This window comes from Mandrillus leucophaeus, unplaced genomic scaffold, assembly GCF_000951045.1.
Source record: "Mandrillus leucophaeus isolate KB7577 unplaced genomic scaffold, Mleu.le_1.0 Scaffold1183, whole genome shotgun sequence".
Lineage (NCBI taxonomy): Eukaryota > Metazoa > Chordata > Mammalia > Primates > Cercopithecidae > Mandrillus > Mandrillus leucophaeus.
Window position 1 is genome coordinate 235,687 of NW_012100132.1, and position 16,524 is coordinate 252,210.

General features: G+C 55.7%; 2 protein-coding genes across 7 annotated transcripts in view; one reads left to right on the top strand and one right to left on the bottom strand.

The window, feature by feature from the left end:
- REXO4 (REX4, RNA exonuclease 4 homolog (S. cerevisiae)) overlaps window positions 1-3,550 on the top strand; it is a 12,956-nt gene extending 9,406 nt beyond the window's left edge. For 4 of the 6 annotated variants that reach the window (XM_011965511.1, XM_011965521.1, XM_011965499.1 and 1 more), the window contains 3 exons: window positions 792-866; window positions 1,742-1,816; window positions 2,541-3,550. In XM_011965511.1, the coding sequence (XP_011820901.1) occupies window positions 792-866; window positions 1,742-1,816; window positions 2,541-2,660 (270 nt within the window). In that variant the 3' untranslated portion in view covers window positions 2,661-3,550. The remainder of the gene's footprint in view (window positions 1-791; window positions 867-1,741; window positions 1,817-2,540) is intronic. The other 2 variants (XM_011965504.1, XM_011965531.1) reach the window with 1 other exon arrangement.
- A 146-nt stretch (window positions 3,551-3,696) lies between these two features.
- The window catches only part of STKLD1 (serine/threonine kinase-like domain containing 1), a 29,629-nt gene continuing 16,801 nt past the window's right edge, over window positions 3,697-16,524 (bottom strand). Inside the window, exons 8-18 of the mRNA XM_011965490.1 lie at window positions 15,464-15,582; window positions 14,145-14,308; window positions 12,603-12,733; window positions 11,858-11,941; window positions 9,134-9,250; window positions 7,641-7,781; window positions 6,502-6,636; window positions 5,780-5,908; window positions 5,559-5,687; window positions 4,678-4,818; window positions 3,697-4,356 (exon numbers count right to left, since the gene is read on the bottom strand). Coding sequence (XP_011820880.1) covers window positions 4,169-4,356; window positions 4,678-4,818; window positions 5,559-5,687; window positions 5,780-5,908; window positions 6,502-6,636; window positions 7,641-7,781; window positions 9,134-9,250; window positions 11,858-11,941; window positions 12,603-12,733; window positions 14,145-14,308; window positions 15,464-15,582 — 1,478 coding nt within the window. The 3' untranslated portion in view covers window positions 3,697-4,168. The remainder of the gene's footprint in view (window positions 4,357-4,677; window positions 4,819-5,558; window positions 5,688-5,779; window positions 5,909-6,501; window positions 6,637-7,640; window positions 7,782-9,133; window positions 9,251-11,857; window positions 11,942-12,602; window positions 12,734-14,144; window positions 14,309-15,463; window positions 15,583-16,524) is intronic.

The following is a 16,524-nucleotide window of genomic DNA, read 5'->3' on the forward strand; positions in this document are numbered from 1 at the left end:
TGTGAACCCGGGAGGCGGAGCTTGCAGTGAGCTGAGATCCGGCCACTGCACTCCAGCCTGGGCGACAGAACGAGACTCTTGTCTCAAAAAAAAAAAAAAAAAAAAAAAGATTGCATGCTAAGATTGCAAGATGAGCTGTTATAATGTGTTGTTTCCAGCTTCCTGATGTGCAGAACCAACTCAAAATACAAGTATAATATAGGAAAAAGTTGGCTGCTGGTTAATTGTTGACTGTTTTTCTCCTTCTTCCTTGATTTCAAGATTGTGTTTTTATTGTCTCTGACTGTTGGGCATCATGATGCTTAAGTCACTGTGATAAATTTCCTCATGGAGTTTAAGTTTGTATCAATGCCTCGTTTCTGGGTGTGTGTGACATGCTTGGATTCCCTACAAGATGTTACTTGCAGGGCAGCCACGGTGGCTCACACCTGTAGTCCCACCACTTTGGGAGGCCGAGTCAGGTGGGTCACCTGAGGTCAGGAGTTCTGAGACCAGCCCGGCCAACATGGCAAAACCCTGTCTGTACTGAAAAATACAGAAATCAGCCAGGTGTGGTGGCGGGCACTTGTAATCCCAGCTATTCGGGAGGCTGAGGCAGGAGAATCACTTGAAACCTGGAGGCGGAGGTTGCAGTCAGCCAAGATTGAGCCACTGCATTCCCGCCTGGGTGACAGAGCAAGACTAGGTCACACACACACAAAGATGTTACTTGTAAAAGGTGGCGGGGGGAGGGGGTTCTGCTACTATAAACCAAAAATGAAAATGATTATCATCATACTTTCTTTTTCTAGGTACTGTTTCTTGATCATCCAAAAAAGAAGATTCGAGACACACAGAAATATAAACCTTTCAAGAGTCAAGTAAAGGTACTTAAAATGAGTGTGACTCAAGATACCGTATTTCTGTTTTGCTGGTCACTTCATTGTTTCTGGTCACTGGTGGCTGACTTGTTGGTTAAAGGGTTTTTGTTTTCCTTTTAACCTTTAAAACTAGAAGGAATGTTTAAAAATAGAGTTCTGCTAATTGCTGACCTTAAAAATGATTACTTCCACTCTAACCTCTGAAACAGGGTCACTGACTAAGGGCCTGGTGCCACTGTCGTATCTACTCTAGAGGGTGCCAAGGGCACAGCTGTTCTTCATCCCCCTTTTTTTTTTTTTTTTTTTTTTTAGTCAGGGTCTTGCTCTGTCACCCAGGCTGGAGTGCAGTGGCATGATCTCGGCTCACCGTAACTGCCGCCTCCCAGGCTCAGGCAGTCCTTCCACTTTAGCGTCTGAAATAGCTGGGACTGCAGGCGTATGCCACCACCGCTGGCTGATTTTTTCATTTTTTTGTAGAGATAGGGTCTTGCTATGTTGCCCTAGCTGTTGTCAAACTCCTGGGCTCAAGTGATCTGCCCTCCTTGGCCTCCTAAGTGCTGAGATTACAAATGAGAGTCACCGTGCCTGACCACAGCTGTCCCTCTTGAAATAAGCAGGGAGGCCTCAAGATGGGCGATGGGGATGCTGACTCCTCCCCTGGCCCTCTCCCTTGATTGGCTGATGGGGTGCATCACCAGCCCATCATGTTATAAAGAGGTTGCAGCTGGTGGCTGCCACCCTAAGTGCCATGAGCACCTCCACTGAGGGGGAAACTGTAGGTCGCTTGGGTGAGGTTCAGTAGCCGACCCCTCCCTGCTGGGTGCGGTGACCCTGTGTGGGCAGAGCCTGCAGAGGCCCCCCCGCCTCTTCCCCCTTTGCAGAGTGGAAGGCCGTCTCTGCGACTACTTTCAGAGAAGATCCTCGGGCTCCAGGTCCAGCAGGCGGAGCACTGTTCGGTGAGTGTGTCCTGGGAGGCAGTCCATGGGGTTTGGGGCGGTTTCTCACCAGGAACCAGACATGAGTCACCTGACACAGACATGGGGGAGGAGGGGCCTGGGCACCTACTTTTCCTATGAGGCTATTGGTCAAAAAAAAAAAAAATTGGCAGAGCAGAGTTACGGAATTTTGGTTAAGTTCTAAATATGCACATTTAACGAATTTAACACAACACAAAAGAACTGCATTCTCATTATTTGGAGAAAAAGTTGCCAAATAATTACAAAGCCCCCCAACCCCAGCCCTCCAGCCCTGCCCTGACCGGCCCGTTGAGCAGCTGGCTCCACCTCTGTGGAGCAGTCACTCCCTGCAGCGTGGCCTCAGCGCTTTGGGCCCTTCGTGCCCGTCTGCTTGGTCCTTGTGCCCCGTGCCCGGCGCCCAGCCTGCCATCACCCTGCACTCAGAAACCTAAAAAGGCAGCGTGTTTGTTGCTTCTCCTCTTTCAGTTCCCCTTTCTTCTGAAAGGGGGGTCTGAGTCACAGAAGTGTGGGGACCATCAGGTCGTTGCTCCCTCTGCTTCTGTTGTGTCCTCCCTCGCCATCCTGGTGACATTTTTTGGCCGGGTCCACATCTCACTCAGTACATCCCTAGCAGAGTGGCTAGTGGGAGGGCTCAGTCATTGCGGGGTTGACCGTGGGCCGCAGCTATGCCTTGTCACCTGCTGGGATGTTTCGTGTCGTCTAGATTCAGGATGCCCAGGCAGCAATGAGGCTGTACGTCATGGTGAAGAAGGAGTGGGAGAGCATGGCCCGAGACAGGCGTCCCCTGCTGACCGCTCCAGACCACTGCAGTGACGACACCTAGCAGCCCTGCCCGGCTGCTGCTGCTGCCCCGCTACAGAGGCAATGTGACCAGTCACAGGGACAGATCACATCTCCCCACAGTGTCTACTCTGGTGAAACCTTTCCAGAATCACAGCAGAGGGGCATGGCGTGGTGCTACTGAGAACGTCCCCCTTCCTCTTGACTTTGTGGTCTGAGGCCTGGTCTTACTGTCCATGTGTATTTGGACCCGGATGGTTGGGGTGGGGAGCAGGGGCTGCTATGAGCATGCCTGGCCATGCTTTACGAACTGCTGACTGCCTGGGCGAGGCGAGGATGGGGCCTGTGGGCCGCCAGCTAGTGCAGTGCTGTCACTGCCCGTCTTCAGTGACCACTCACCCTGGGGTGAAGTGCTCAGCACCTTCCTCTTGGGGGGCCCCATTTTCCTCCTTTGTCTTAGGGGACATAACAAGCTCCACTGGGCTTGAGGGGCCCAGACCCGGTGTCTGCAGTCAGCTCCTGAGACACGGCTGGCCGGTACAACAGGTGTTACATCAGGGGCTTCCTTGGCCGTTTGGACTTTGAGCGTTTATCTAAATTGGCCCAGGGTTGGCTGGTGGGTCACCCAGCAGAGGCCTCTCCCCATAGTGCGAGGATGTGTCGCCTGGGCACGGTGACCGCGGTTATTCCTGGAGGTCGGCAGATGTGCCGACCTTGGGCTGTTTGAGCTAGAGAAGCTATGTGACGCTAGCCAGTGGCCTGCTTGTCTAGGCCCCGGTTTGAGACTCCTCTGGGAACTAGAGTCAGGAACAGCCAGTGGCACTGACTAGGGGATGGAGTCCAAGGCGTTATTGGGCCATCTGACAGCTGGACAGAAAAGGTGCAGACGCACCGAGGACGTGATTTAAAATAAATGCAGATGTTTACTTTGAATGGAACCTATGGAGGCTCAGTGTTGACTCTCATCTAGAATGGTCTGGAAGGACTTCCGTGTCCAGGGCAAGGTCTATAGAGGCTGCAGAATTAAGTACCCCACTGGCCAGTCACGGCGTCTTGTCAGAAACGATTAAGGCAGAAACTGGCCTTGGGCCTCTTTATTAGTCACCTAAGAGGAGTGTGAGGTGTGCCTTCTGGTCCCAGACGACCCTCCCTGCCGCCCCAAGGGAAACAGTGACCCATGGAAAGGAAGGGCAGGGAGAGGGCACACGTGGAGGAGGGGCCTGTGGGGTGTCTGTCTGCTCCCCAGCGTCAGGGCTGAGCTGCTTCTCTGCCCGGGGGGCTGGGAGAGGTGGCCGCCTCCAGCCTCAGGAGCACTTTTTCTGCGTAAGAAACCAGCTCCTGGAAGGAGGAAGCAGGCGGGTCAGTTTTCATGGACAGTCCCCGGGTCCAGGAGCAGTTACTCATGTGACTCAATCCAGTAGTCGTGGACAGGAAGCTCTGGAGAGGTCTGATGACCCCTCCTGTTGAAGACTGACTGTGGCCCAGTCATAGAGACAGGATAATGGGCAGGCGGGAGAGCAGTCTTGAAAACTATACATGTGGAGATCAAGGTCAGTTCCATGCAATCATCTGTTCCAGGCCCCCGGACGCAGTGCACCCCGGCTGGGGGCTTCCACCTGGAGGGAGGCCTGGTTTGCTGAAGGCGCTGCTGTCACTCACCAGGCTGGAGGTGAAGCGCTCCTTGATCTCCTGGACCAGGGCCTTCATACTGCTGGACACCAGCTCCGGCAGGATCTCCTCTGCGGGTGGAGCAAGGAGGTCCTGAGGCCAGAGCCCCTCCTGTGCCCCTTGCCAGGAGCCCCAGAAGGACGAGGGTGGGTCACAGTCCCCCTTGGGCTTGGCATGCACAGAGCCACCTTGCAGTTCTGGAGCCCCATGCGTCCCCCTCAGCCAGGACAACCCCTAGTGTTTAGGAGATGCCAAATGTGTGGGAAGTTTGAGAGGGCTAAGAAGTGGGGTTGAGCCCATCTTCTGTGCGCTCCTTCCCTGTCAGTTACAGGGGCAGCGGGCACCCCTGACCACTGGGCTCTAGGGCGTGTGATGCGAGAAGGGGTTCTCACCGTAGGAAGCCAAGTGGACCAGCAGCATGCCCACGTTCTCCACCACCTCTGGGTCATCCTTGTGGAGCTGGTAGGTCTCCTTGACGAGGCTGAGGCCACTGCCGCCCTCCTCCTGCACCACCACCTTGAAGGCCGCCAGCTCTGGGGGATGGGTGAGAGTGAGTTCATGCCCCGCTGTTCCCCTGAAAGGGAAGAGCCTTCTGCCCAGGATGGGATGGTACCCCAGAGCTCACACACAGGGGGCTGGGATAGGACAAGAGACCCAGGAGGCCCCATCAGCTTGGGCGGACCAGCAGGATGGCATGGCCTGAATAGGGTCACACAAGAACAGAGGAGGCAGCCCCCCAAGAGCCAAAGGAGTCGTCGTCACTTTCTGAGGAAGGTTGGGTAGTACAGAGGTCGAGACCATGAGCCCAGTCGCTAGGCACCAGCTGGGGTCTGGGCCGGGCCCCAGGTGCTCTCCGAAGGACTGTGCTGTGGGTTGAGCCTCGGTTGTGCTGTGCTGTGCTCAGCACCGGGCCCAGCCTGTCTTGCTGAGTAACAGGCAGGGTTTGTGTTGTGGGGAATTGGAGACGCCGACTCCAGAGCTGTTTTGATCAGTCATGGTGTGCCTGCATGTTGGGAAACGTGCAGATGTGACGTGTTTATGGACGGAGAGAGGGTCACAGGGTAGCATAATGCAGAGGTAGAATTCATCAAGTGTGCATAGAAGTCTTGATGGTGATTTCTGGATGGTTGGACTTTACATCGTTTTAAATTTATTTTCCTTTTTGATTTGTTGCTTCTGTTTTTTGGTTTGTGGCACCTGGTAGATATAACTGATGGAGGCTGATTCTTGTCTCCACCTGTAGGTGGCAGCCTCGTCCTGTCCCCAGGCTCACCTGACACTTCCACCAGGCTGGCCAGTCCCCGGTAGGCATTGTTCACCAGCAGGACTCTGTTCTGGCACAGCCGGATGCTTTGCAGGAGCAGCGCCACCACTTGTTCAAACTGCTGCTCCTTGATGCAGCCTGCGGAAAGGGGCCAGGCTGCCTTGTACCTGCTGTGTGCGAGAGGCCCACGGCTCCCAGCCCCAGGGGCCCAGGGCGCCCACCCAGCTCACCCAGTAGGGACAGCAGCCAGAAGACTCCGCAGCTGGCTTCCGCCATTTCCCCATCTGCAGGGTAGGTGGCCAACACCTGGCTGATGAGGTCCGGGACCTTCTCCAAAGGGGCCTTGTTCACAATGATACCTGGAACCAGGACAGGGATGGAAGGGGACACCTAGGCCTTGGTTGTGTGCAGGGGGGCCTTCCACCCCCAATCTGCTGCCTTCCTCCAACTAAGGACAAGAACAGAAATGGGGTGGGAGAGGTCAGCTGTCCTCAGACAGTTGCGGGGATTAGCCCAGGAGAGGCTTGGAGAATCCCACACTTTGGGTGCTGGCAGGGTTGTTGGGTTTCCTGGGCTTTCCATGGTTTGGAGCCCTCTTTTTCCTGGGGCACTGGAGTGCCAAGATGGTACGCTGTCCCCTGGAACCAGGACTGCCTGGAAAATTCCAGGACGTTTCCCTGGGGCAGGAGACACTTAAAACTGAGGGGTCTGCCCATTGGGCAAGAAGTCCTGAAGCCTGGCCTCTGCCAGAAGGCCTTTCCTCCCCCACCTTCTCTCTCTCTGCTCCTTGATTTTCTTCTGTTGCAGGCTCTCAGAAGAGCCTTTCCCAGACCATGGCTGTCGTGCTTCGGGGACAGGACATGGAGGTCCTCAAAGGCTCTCAGGGGTAGTTGGGGAGCGACTGGGGGAGGGCTCCCAGCCCCAGTGGGACAGCAGGAGGAGGGCCCCTCACCATCCAGCAGGAGGGCCCAGAGCAGGCCCAGGCCACTGACGCAGACGTCCCTGCTTTCGAGGGAGCTGTTGAGGTGCTCCAGGATGTGCTCCAGCAGCCCGGCGTTCTGCAGCTCCTCTGACACTGACTCTGACTCTGACTGTGACTCTGTGGGTGGGCCAGAATGAGGGCCCCAGGGCCCCTCCCTCCAGGAAGCCTTCCCGCCTTTGTTGTCCTTGGGCACTGCAGTCCCATTTGACCTGCGATCTGGGGGGTGCCTGTTCTGGGCCAAGTCATGTGCACTCAACGGAGCCCTGAACAGGAGGACATGGGACTGGCCCCAGAGGAGTCTGTCCATCTCGTGGGCTACCAGTCCCAATAGCTGCCATCCTACTGCCAGGCTGGGTCTGACCTCTGTAGCGTCCCATCCAGGGGGCCTGGCCCTGCCTCCTGGGCCCACAGAGCCGGACTGTGCCTTCCAGGATGGAACCGTGACGGGGCCCTATCCTGGTAGGATGAACTGACATCCATTTTGCCTAATGGTTCCATTTGACATCTATTCCTAGTGCCTCCTTTCACTCCCAAAAGTGAGATCAGTTGTGTATGATCAGCTATCCAGTCTATGCAGTAAAGAGGGTACTGGGACCCAGCCCTGACCCCCGCTGCATGGGATTCCTGGCGGCTGTCCTTAGGCTCTCTCAAGGCCCGGCTTCCTGTTGGGGAGAACAGTGCCCACCCGATTTGTGGGTGAGGCTGTGAATGCTCTCTGTGGCCCTCTCCTTCCCACAGTCCTGGCTGGTGGCTTCGGAAGCCTACTGGGCCCTATGGAATGGAGACAGGGCATTTGCCCTCCAGCCTCCCAGAAGGGGCAGGAAGTGTGGCAAATAGATGTCATTGGTGTGAAGCCCACAGCTGCGCCTGGCATGTCTGTAGAGAGAACCAGTGACTTCAAGAGTGGAAGCTTGTCATCAAGATGGAAAAGGATGCGACCAGCATTTGGGGTGACCGAATGAAGATGGCCAAATGCCACTGTGCATCTCAGGAGGAGGCCCAGCACTGTCCTGTCCAACCCACCTGTACCCCAAACCAACCCTTCCCGAGACCCCTGGGAAGGGCTGTCCTGGAGTGTGGGTGGGGCACGAGGTGGCTGGCAGACACACCCTGGGTTGTGGTGATGGTGAGCAGGCTGTAGACCAAGACAAGGAGCGACTCCTCCTCAGGGTAGCTCCAAAGAGCACTCAGCACGGCGGAGGTGATGGCTTGGTTACAGAGAGCCTTGGCTTCCGGGTGGTGCACCATTGCTGCTCGGGCCAGAGGAAGACGCCTGGGGTTAGCCCCACAGCTGGGGCGTGGGACGAGACACACGAGGCTCACAGGCTGGGGGATAGCATCTCTACTTTGCATGAAGGAAAGCGAGGTCTGCCTTGTTCTCCTGGCCTAGAGCAGGCCTCCGTGAATCCGTGTGCCCTAATGGAGTGAAGGGCTGGAGGGGAGCCCTGCCTGGCCAGGCCACCCATCCTGGTCTGTGGGAGCCGGCCAGGCAGCAGTGAACACAATTTCAACGTTGTATGGAACTCCAAACTTCAACAGTGAAACTGGAAAGGTGGGCGGGCACGGTGGCTCATGCCTGTAATCCCAGCACTTTGGGAGGCTGAGGTGGGTGGATCACGACATCAGGAGTTCAAGACCAGCCTGACTGACATGGCGAAACACGTCTCTACTAAAAATACAAAAATTAGCCAGGTGTTGTGGTGGGTGCCTGTAGTCCCAGCCACTCAGGAGGCTGAGGCAGGAAAATTGCTTGAACCCAGGAGGTGGAGGTTGCAGTGAACCGAGATCGTGCCACTGCACTCCGGCCTGGGTGACAAGCAAAACTCCATCTCAAAACAACAACAAAAAAAACTAGAAAGGTAACTAAATACTTTTTGTTTAAAAAAAAATCATGAAAGCTAATTCAACTTTTTTAACAACCCAGGTCTCATAGGAGGCTCAGACTGTCAGCTCCAGCCTCTTCCATCAGGGCAGTGAAACCAACTCAGCACTGTCCTACCAGCCCCCTTCAGAGGATGCATCCCATCCTCCCTGAGGGCCACTCCAGAGGACCTCGTGTCCCGCTCCTCGCTTCATAGCTGGGAAACTGGCGGGAGCAGCAGGAACTTGTCCAGGGCCACAGAGTAGGCAAAAGTGGCCTCAGCCTCCTGAGTGGCTGGGACTACAGGCACCCACCACAACACCTGGCTAATTTTTGTATCTTTGGTAGAGACGTGTTTCGCCATGTCAATCAGGCTGGTCTTGAACTCCTGATGTCGTGATCCACCCACCACCAGGCGTGGGTGGGATCCACATCTCTAGGCTCCTGGCCTATGCCCTCTGCCATCCAGGATGGGGTCCAATGGGCACAGGATGGTATGGACTGTCCAGAGGGTCAGATGCCAACCAGGTAACAGGTGGGGACGGAGCTAGGCCACCAAGAGTGTCTCCCCCATCTGGCCTGGCCCTGGCATCCACCTTGGCCTAGAAGGTGCAGCAGCAGGGAGCAGGGCATAGATTCCCCCAACCTACCCGGCCCAGTGCCCACCTTGGCGCAGGAGGCACAGCTGCAGGAAGCAGCGCACAGCCTCCCCGACCCCACCTGGCCTGGTTTGGCACCCACCTTGGCCCAGGAGGTGCAGCAGCAGGGAGCAGGCACACAGCTGGATGTCAAGGACCCTGTCATGCAGCTGCATGGTCGTGACCACCACCTCCACCAGCTCCGGGCACCACGGCAGACCTGGGAGGGTGGGCGGCACAGGGGAGACTCATTTTGGGCCAGGTCGGGGGCGTATAGAGCAAACCAGGGCCCCCGGGGGCTGGTGGGAGCCGGCAGGGCCCTAGGTGGATGAACAGAAGGGGGAAGGACAATGAGGATTAGTGCTAGGTCCGTGGAGTGCATGCCATGTCTGCCACGGGTACATGTTCTGTGCTGCCCACAGTCCTGTGAAGTAGCCCCTCCCGGGACTGCCCTCCTTGTGCAGATGAGGAACCTGGGGTCAGTGTGATGAAAGCACCTGCTCTATAGCAGTTTAAAACCAGCCAGTCTACTCCAGAGCCCTTGGCTGCAACTGCCTCGAGGGTGGGCATGGGTGGGCTCCATCTACCCTGCCACTGTGCCAGGAACTGTTGTGGGCTGGGGACTGGGTGAGGGGCAGTGGCCAGGCAGCCATCCCTCCACTGTAGGCTCATGAGAGCAACAAGGATGAAGTCCTGGCACCCGGAGTGCAGAGCAAAGCAAGTGCCCCACCCCACCTTTTTTTTTTTTTTTTTTTTTGAGACAGAGTCTCACTCTGTCACCCAGGCTCTGTGGCATCATCTCGGCTCACCACAACCTCCCCCTCCTGGGTTCAAGCGATTCTCCTGCCTCAGCCTCCTGAGTAGCTGAGATTACATGCATGCGCCACCACATCTGGCTAATTTTTGTATTTTTAGTTGAGACAGGGTTTCACCATGTTGGCCAGGCTGGTCTTGAACTCGTGATCTCAAGTGATCCGCCCACCTCAGCCTCCGAAAGTGCTGGGATTTCAGGCATGAGCCACTGTGCTCAGCTGCAAGCCCATTTCTAAGCAAGATGTGGAGGGAGGTGTGGTTCCAGGTGCTGGGAAAGACCGACCCTCTGGGATGGGGCCCAAAAGCTTCCCTAGTTTCCCCAGGGAGGCAAAATCTGTCTTCCCAGGGACTCTGTCCTGGTCACAGCTGAGCTACAAAAGGGGTCAAAGAGGAGGAGGGGAGGGAGGGAATGGTAAATTAGGCCCATATGAGGCCTCTGCCACCTACTCGAAGGTCAGGGCTGGGCCTTGTCATCTCTGAGGCCTGAGCCACTGCAACAAACCTCAGTGGATTCCTAATCCAGGGCTGATGGATGGATGGACGGATGGTGGGTGGATGGATGGATGGATGGGTGGATGGGTGGATGGGTGGATGGATGGATAGTGGATGGATGGTGGGTGGATGGATGGATGGATGGATGGACGGATGGGATGGATGGATGGATGGATGGATGGATGGATGGATGGATGGATGGATGGGTGGATGGATGGATGGATGGATGGATGGATGGATGGATGGATGGATGGACGGATGGATAAATGGATGGATGGATGGGTGGGTGGGTGGATGGATGGATGGATGGATGGTGGATGGATGGATGGATGGATGGATGTGAAGGTAATGTTCAGGCAGGTGAAAAAGGTTGAACGATTTTATGAAAGTATGTTTTGACACAAATGTTTTAAAAATTGGCCAGGCACGGTGTCTCATGCCTGTAATCCCAGCACTTTGGAAGGCCGAGACAGGCAGATCACTTGAGATCAGGCACTTTGAGACCAGCCTGGCCAACATAGTGAAACCACCTCTCTACTAAAAATACAAAAAATTAGCCGGGTGTGGTGGTATGCACCTGTAGTCCCAGCTACTTGGGAGGCTGAGGCAGGAGAATCACTTGAACCCAGGAGGCGGAGGTTGCAGTGAGCCAAGATCACACTACTGCACTCCAGCCTGGGCGATAGAGCAAGACCCTGTCTCAAAAAAAAAAAACAAACAACAAAAAACAAAAAACCACTGTTTTTCCCAACACTCTCCATGAATGAGCAGTAACAACCTTTTTGAATTTGGTTTTGTTTTCTGAGACAGGGTCTTCTAGGCTGGAGTGCGGCGGCACAAGCGTATCTCACTATAGCCTCGATTCCCTGGGCTCCAGCAATCCTCCTGCCTTAGCCTCCAGAGCAGCTGGGACAACAGACCTGTGTCACCACACCTGGCTAATTTTTTTTATTTTCTGTAGAAACAGGCTCTCCCTTTGTTGCCCAGGCTGGCCTCGAACCCCTGGGCTCAAGCAGTCCTCCCGCCTTGGCTCCTCAAGGTGCTGGGATTACAGGCGTGAGCCACTGTGCCAGGCCATGCATTCTTAATAGGTGGGCAAGTTGCTGTATCTATGAAAATTTAAAGTATTCACACCCTTGAACATCTACGAATCTGTGCTACAGAAACATAAGCGCACAGATACATATACACCAGGGTGTCTGTTCCAGTATCATTCATGATAGTGGACACTGAGAAACAACTCACATACCCCTCGTAGAGACAGTGGGGTACATGGGATGTCTATGGCTCCATTAAAATCATGTGAGGGCTGCCACGCTACCCATTCCCCTTCTCTGCTGCCTTCCCCAGGCGGATAGCAGAGACACGGGACACTTCTGGGGACACATGCACACCTCCACGCTGCACTAAAGCACTGGCAAGGAGAGCCCAGGGTGAGGGCCAGCCCCAGCTCCCCGCGGGCTGGACCATAGCTTCTGCCCCTAGGGGAGCAGCTGGGAAAGAGGTGCAGGGTGAGGCCTACCTAGCTGATCTGCAGGCATTTTCAGAAGCCTCCTCATGGCCCTGAACTGGACTTCGGGCCAGCCAGAGAAGTTCTGCATGACCTCTGCAGGGACAGGAAGGCAGGGGAGGGACCTTTCTGAGGACCAGGGCCTCAGGGCCCTGTCTCTGGGCACCACACTGGCCTGGCTGCTGTGTGTGCATCCCCTCCTCGGATCTACAGGTTCAGGATGAGAGGGAGGGGCTGTTACCATCCCCACTTTACAGATGAGGCCACTGAGACCAAGCGACTTTTCCTTGATAGAACCCAAGTCTCTGTCTTGGAGCACACAAATAGTGGAGCGCACTTCCGCTCATCCCGGGCACATAGGAGGCACACAGGAAGTGGTGCTGTGTGAGGAAGACGCCCCGGGACCACTGTGTGCCACCCAGGCTGTGGAAGCAAAAGCAGAGGGTTGTGGGAGGCGCGGGCAGTGACTAGGCCACTGAGCTACATGGAGGATTTGTGTAGCAGGAGTGGAGGGAAAACAGGTGGGGGCCAGGCTTTGGAGAGGAACTTTGTGTTATAGGTAGTTGGGAGCTATGGAGGGTATTTGAGCAGAGCGGTGTCCTGGACAGTGTGTAGGGATGGATGGAGGGAAACTGTTCCTACCCACTGGTTGTGCGTGTGGAGCAAGGCCAGGGGCATAAATAATGAACCCTCTGGAACTAAACAACAGGATGCCAAGGCCATGGACAGGAGCTGTGTGTCCCCAGCATCACATCACCTAAAATGCTGGCCACGTTGCCTTCTAACAGCATGTCGGTGATGGACGCAGGCACCGTCTCCCGGTACAGGGTCAGAGAGATGCATGACGACTTGAAGGAGCCGCTCAAGAAGGTGATGTGCACCACGTCCCTAGCAGAGGAGCAGAGAGGGCTGAGTAACCCAGCAGCGCCCCCTGCCGCCTCCCCGTGGGGCTCTCCCTCTGCCTCCGGCTCCGGGCTGCCCATCGGTGCGGACGCCGGACACTGACCTCACTATTTTGGGATCCATTTGGCAGGGTCTCTCATAGTGTTCCCAGTGTGTCCGGCAAGCACCCCAGTAATTCCACACCCAGGGAAGTACTCCACGGAGGCACGGCCTCAGCTCATAGAGCTGGGGGACAGTCCCGGGCCCTGGCACTTTTACCCTTGTGGTCCCCTGCCTCCATGGAAACATGAAAACCCAGATTTTACAACTGCATTGGCATAAAGATGGATATGACCCAGGCTGGATTCCTTGCTATAGTGTTGGGGTTTTTTTGGTTTTTGTTCGTTTTTTTTGTTTGTTTGTTTTTTGAGATGGAGTTTCACTCTGGTCACTCAGGCTGGAGTGCCGTGGCACGATCTCGGCTCATTTCAACCTCCGCCTCCCGGGTTCAAGCAATTCTCCTGCCTCAGCCTCCCGAGCAGCTGGGACTACAGGCGCCCGCCACCGCGCACGGCTAATTTTTTTTCTATTTTTAGTAGAGACGGGGTTTCATTCTGTTGGCCAGGCTGGTCTCGAACACCTGACCTCAAGTGATCCACCCACCTCGGCCTCCCAAAGTGCTGGGATTACAGACGTGAGCCACTGTGCCTGGCCTGGATTCTTTTTTATTTTTGAGATGGAGTCTCGCTCTGTCGCCCAGGCTGGAGTGCAGTGGCGCGATCTTGGCTCACTGCAACCTCTGCCTCCCAGGCTCCAGCGATCCTCCTGCCTCAGCCTCCCCAGTAGCTGGGAACACAGGCATGCACCACTATACCCAGCTAATTTTTTTGTATTTTTAGTAGAGACAGGGATTTCGCCATGTTACCCCGGCTACACTCGAACTCCTGAGCTCAATTGATCTGCCCGCCTCGGCCTCCCAAAGTGCTGGGATTATAGGCATGAACCACTGCACCCGGCCAGTGTTATGTATTTACTTTTGTCTTCTGATTTTAAAATAAGTTAGAATGAAAATTTTAAAGGTGACCACTGTCTTTAGGAATTTTTTTTTTTAACGTAGAATGAAAATTTTTTTCTGGAACCCTAAAAGTGTCGTGGGTCCTGGAGGCTGTGCCTCCTGTGCCTTCTGGGAGTCCGTCTGCTCCCTCCAGTGCTCAGAGAGGTGCATTTGGGATCACTCGCCGCAGCACGGTTTGGGAGCGCCAGAACTGGGAAAAGCCCAGCAGTGCAGGAATAATCAGGGCGTCTGTGATGGAGTTCTTTGAGGTGTTACAAAGCCAACTAGTTGTGTCTGTATTAGGGTGGAGAGATGTTGAAAGATAAATCCATAGGTTAAAATAAACCCCGACCCTGAGCTCACTTTATCGTTATTCGATCCGAGGGGTCGATCTGGAGCATCCCGGGCAGAAGATTCCCGAAGGTTTCTGCATCCGGGATCTGCTTCTCCTCCATTGTCTTCAGGACGGTCTCCAGGCTGCCCGGGCTCTGGCGGAGGGACTTCCGCAGATACATGGCTTCTGTGCTCTGCACGGAGAGAGGACAGCTCTGTGCATTACCTTAAGTAAATGGAAACTAGGCCCCAGCATGGGCAGAGGGCGACCAGGGACCAAGAAATCCAGGAGGAGACCAGGGAGATCCAGGTGTGGCCACTGCCTACAAGAATGCCCAGAGACCCCAGGGGCCCCGAGCTCTTCCATAAGAAGAAATGGAGTTTCGGAGAAGCCAGCGGGTTGTCTCCCAGGGTAGAGTCCTGCCAAGAAGCCCCCTGATCTAGACCCAGCCAGTAAGACAGCATGCCCATTTCACAGAGTGTGAGCGTGTCCAGGGTCACGCTCCAGGATGTCACACAGCCTCCATAGTGGGAAGGCTCTCATTTCCCTGGGAGTCTTCCAGAGGAAGGGAGTGGCAAGGTGCTTCTCAGAGGTGGAGTCTGGGGGTCTGGGAGAGCGTGAGGAACCTGGGCCCAGTCAGGTGTCTGTCCTTTCTGGGGACCTCGGTGCCTGCAGGTGGTGCTGCGGAGAAGGGGAACTTCCTTGTTGGGGGCATGGCAGGCCTTCCCCACTTTCTCTTCTGCATATAGAGGGTAGGAAGCAACAGGCTGGACTTCCCTGCCTCCCTGCAGCCAGAGTGACCTCGGAGAGCTCACGGGGCCAGTGGGGCCCTCTGCCTCCCCTCCTTCCTGCCCACAGGCTGTGGCCATGGTGCAGGGGCCCCAGCAGGGATGAGAGAAAGAGCTACGTGCTAAGGATGTGCAGGAGGAGAGAAGGCGCCTCCACACCAGCCTGGGGCTTGTGCATGAGGCAGCCAGGTGTGTTCAGGCCCACGCTGGGTTTCCGTTGCTTACAACTCCGTGCAGCCTTCATGCTCACAAGGGCACCTGAACTTGGCTTTTTTCCATTAAGACTCAGTGACACTACCTGGAGGGCTGCTGCGAGGGTCGCGTGGGATGGTCTGAATATTACCACTGCTGTCATCCTGCTAGAGCCCAGCAGGTGCTGCACATGCTGGGGGTTTCTGAGGAGGGCAGGCCCCCCACAGGTGGAGGAGGGGGCTCTGTGCAGCCTGCAGGGAGCCAGGGGAAGGGATGCGGAGGGGAGGCAGGGTGAGGCCAAGCCTTCTCCCCAGGCCTGGGTGCATGGGGAGCAGCATGTGGGGTATGGGAGAGGGAGGACGGCTCACATCCATGAAGGAGCAGCTGGTCATGTCCAGAATGATGCAGCCCAGGGACCAGATGTCTGACTTCTGGCTGAAGGAGAAGTTGAGGGCTTCAGGGGCCATCCAGGACTTATGAAAGGGGTCTGTTGGTAAGAGCAAGGTGGGATCCCTGAGTCCTTCGCTCCTTGGGGGCAGGGGCTTGACAGAGTCATCCTGCCTAGCATTGTATCCCCTGTGGTGGCCCCTCACAGGCAGCTTGAAACACAACATGAGCCCTGCAGCTCCTCTTCTCAGAAGAGGTGGAGAATATTAACTGTGGGGAGGAAGAGGCCCCAGTCAGCAGGAGCTTTGCGTTAATCTGGAGCCACTGAAGCTATCCATCTTGGCGGGTGCCCACCAGGTTGGCCCGTATGGGTGGTGTGTCTGTGTGCCCAAGATGGCTGTAGAAGGAGATGGAAGAGGCACGTGCCAAGAAACTGTGCACCCCCCTAAACTTCTTGCCCCTTCTAAATGTCAGGACCTTGGGGGCAAAGTTACAGTTGCTCTGCCCTACTTTCTAAACTGGAACCCCAGGCAGGGAGGCAAAAGAGCAGACTCGTCTGAGTCCATCAGTCCCTGGTTGGCCTCAGACAGCCCCTCCTTCTCTGGACCTCCATTCCCCAGCCCAACAGTAAAGAGCTGGACACCAAGGACGCGTGCCATCTACACCTCCAATAGAAACAACCATCTGCCTGTCTGTTCACCCATCCATCCACACATACCCCATCCATCCATCCATCCATCCACCCACCCATCCACTCACCCACCTACCCACTCATTCACTCACTCACCCACCCATCCATCCATCTACATACCCACCCATCTACCCACACACCCACCCATCCATCCATTCATCCATACCCCCACCCACCCACACATCCATCCACACACACCCCATCCATCCATCCACCCACCCATCCACTCACCCACATACCCACTCATTCACTCACTCACCCACCCATCCATCCATCTACACACCCACCCATCTACCCACACACCCACCCATCCATCCATTCATCCATACACCCACCCACCCACACATCCAT